The 2,520-nt window shown below is 34.7% G+C and overlaps 1 protein-coding gene across 1 annotated transcript; it reads left to right on the forward strand.

Annotated features, from left to right (window-relative positions):
- Positions 1-1,228: 1,228 nt before the first annotated feature.
- LOC112517361 (ethylene-responsive transcription factor ERF017-like) lies at positions 1,229-2,140 on the forward strand. The gene has a single exon (XM_025124763.1). The coding sequence runs from the start codon at positions 1,229-1,231 to the stop codon at positions 1,883-1,885; it is 657 nt and encodes a 218-aa protein (XP_024980531.1). The 3' UTR covers positions 1,886-2,140.
- The last annotated feature ends 380 nt before the right edge of the window (positions 2,141-2,520 follow it).

Here is a 2,520-nt window from a genome sequence, read left to right on the forward strand (position 1 = left end):
AAGAGAGAGAGAGTGATGAAAGTTTGGTTAAGAAGTGTTATTCATTGAGAACTACTAAAAGCATGTTAGATGTTGTTTTTTGGGATGAATATTTTTCGTAAAATAAGAAGGGATTATTGATGATCATAAATATGTTAACATGTACAAAATCCAATGAAAATGGATTTCTTAGATTACGTCATTCCACACGCAACCTAAAAAGTCATGATAATGCAAAAAGCGTCCTTCAATTTTGACATTTTTGTTAAACCAATTTCTATGTTTTCCATGCCCAACTTTGATAAAGCAAAATATATTACATTATATATATATATATATATATATATATATATATACTAGAAGGCAACGACATACATCTTGGTTTTAATATTTCGATTTTTTTTTGTCTTAATTGATGTTATAATACAGTTTTATGTGGTTTTTAGAAAATTAATACTTTTAAATAAAATCTAAATATGAAGACATATTATAAAAAATTGAAAGAAAATATTGATAATAGAAACAAACAAACTATTTAAAATTTATCATTTTTTTTTTGTGTATTTCTCTAATTCATTTTTTTTTATTTTTTGTTTAATAATGTAATTTTTATAATGATAATAATTAAGTATTTTGTTAGAACTCAATAATATCTTAATTATATTTTAGATTTTTTATATTTAAAATGAGATGGTTATCTTATATTTAATTATATTTATCTGCAGATAGTTACATGAATTCAAATATGAAGTGTATTTACGTACAATTATTTATAATCATGAATTTTAAGTAATATGAATACAAAATGATTTTTAAGAATTTTTATAAAATATTTTATAATATAATATAGATATATATATATTTGATAGAAAAGAAAATGAAGTATATGAATAATTTCTACTAAAACATAGAGGGACTAAATATGTAAATTAGGAAGAAGACAAAAACAAAGGAGCACATGGAACTCGTGAAATAACACACGTGAACAACTCTACCTCAAAAACAAAAGAAAAAGGGAAAAGAAAAAGAAAAAGAAAAAGAAAAAAACACATGTGAACAAATCGGCACCGCGTAATTTAGCACCCTTTTCGAGATGAAAGGGCAACGTCTCACTGTGTATGTGTGTGTGCCCCCTCGTCAATTCAGTCAACGCGCTCTCACTCCCTAAGTCACCTCCCCTCCCTCACCAATATATACGTAGCCGCCAATTCCATTCCACCATCAATCCAGCTCCAGCTCCAGTTTCAGCATGGTTAAACCTACCACCTCCTCCGCTCCTGACACAAACAGTGACGCCAAATTCACGGGTGTTCGAAAAAGGAAATGGGGAAAATGGGTGTCGGAAATCAGACTACCCAACAGCCGGCAAAGGATCTGGTTAGGCTCTTACGACACCCCTCAAAAGGCCGCTAGAGCCTTCGACGCCGCCCTTTTCTGTCTTCGTGGTTCCACAGCCAGATTCAACTTTCCACACCAACCTCCTGACATTCCCGGAGGGAGGTCCTTGCCTCCTTCACAGATACAAGCTGCCGCTGCTCGCTTTGCAAATGCTAACTGCACAAATACTCCTACAACACACGATCATTCCTCCTCCCCCTCCCCCTCCCCCTCCTCCTCCTCCTGCAATACCCACTCTGATCAGCTCAACCAGACGGATCAGGGTGAGAGTTGGACGTCCCAGCTGGATCTAACATCGCCCTTTCTTCATGACTTCACCGACTATTTGAATCTTAATAATAACACGAGTAATAATACAGGAGGTGTGCCGGATTTTGGTATATATCCGGGATTTGATGATTATTTCATGCCATCGCCACCTGCGACTACTGATGATTACGGCCATGAGCAAGCTGAGAACTATGATGGGATCATTTTGCAAGGCCCATCGTTCCTCTGGAACTTTTAAAATCTAGCTACAACACAGAAGCATATACGTATACCTGCACCTATATATATATATATATATATATATGATCGGAGATTCTGGAAAAGTTTTAGTTGCCGGAGTTGCTGATGTAATACATACATATAGTTACGTATAACTAGGTAGCTCATTAATCATGCGGAGTCGGAGATGGACCACTTTTTATACATGGGACCAACTCTCCATCATTTTTTTGGTTTCTTTCACAAATAAATACTCGACTTGTGACTTAAATTACAAGATATTTTAATACATTGCATTAATTGCTTGAACTTACATTGCATGATGGATTGCCATTTCATTACCGCCATATCTTATCACTTCTTTTTAATCATGGTGTTTAACATCTTTCCTCGACTAATCATATATATAAGATCTTGTAGAATAATCAAGAAAATCCAAAGTTGTCTTCGAGGGACTCAAATTGATGATATATGGAGAGGTGTAATTTGTTGAAACTCATTCAAATCATGTTGTATTAACACGAAACTTTATACCCGTGGCGTCCTCCTCATACCAAGCTTTGATTTGATTAGTTACGAGCCTAAAACGGAGCCTTTATGCACGTTTTAGCACAAGACCCATTTTTAGCCGATACACCAAGGGTATACCCTTGG

The sequence above is a fragment of the Cynara cardunculus genome, assembly GCF_001531365.2.
Source record: "Cynara cardunculus var. scolymus isolate 2C chromosome LG 8, CcrdV1, whole genome shotgun sequence".
Classification (NCBI taxonomy): Eukaryota; Viridiplantae; Streptophyta; class Magnoliopsida; order Asterales; family Asteraceae; genus Cynara; species Cynara cardunculus.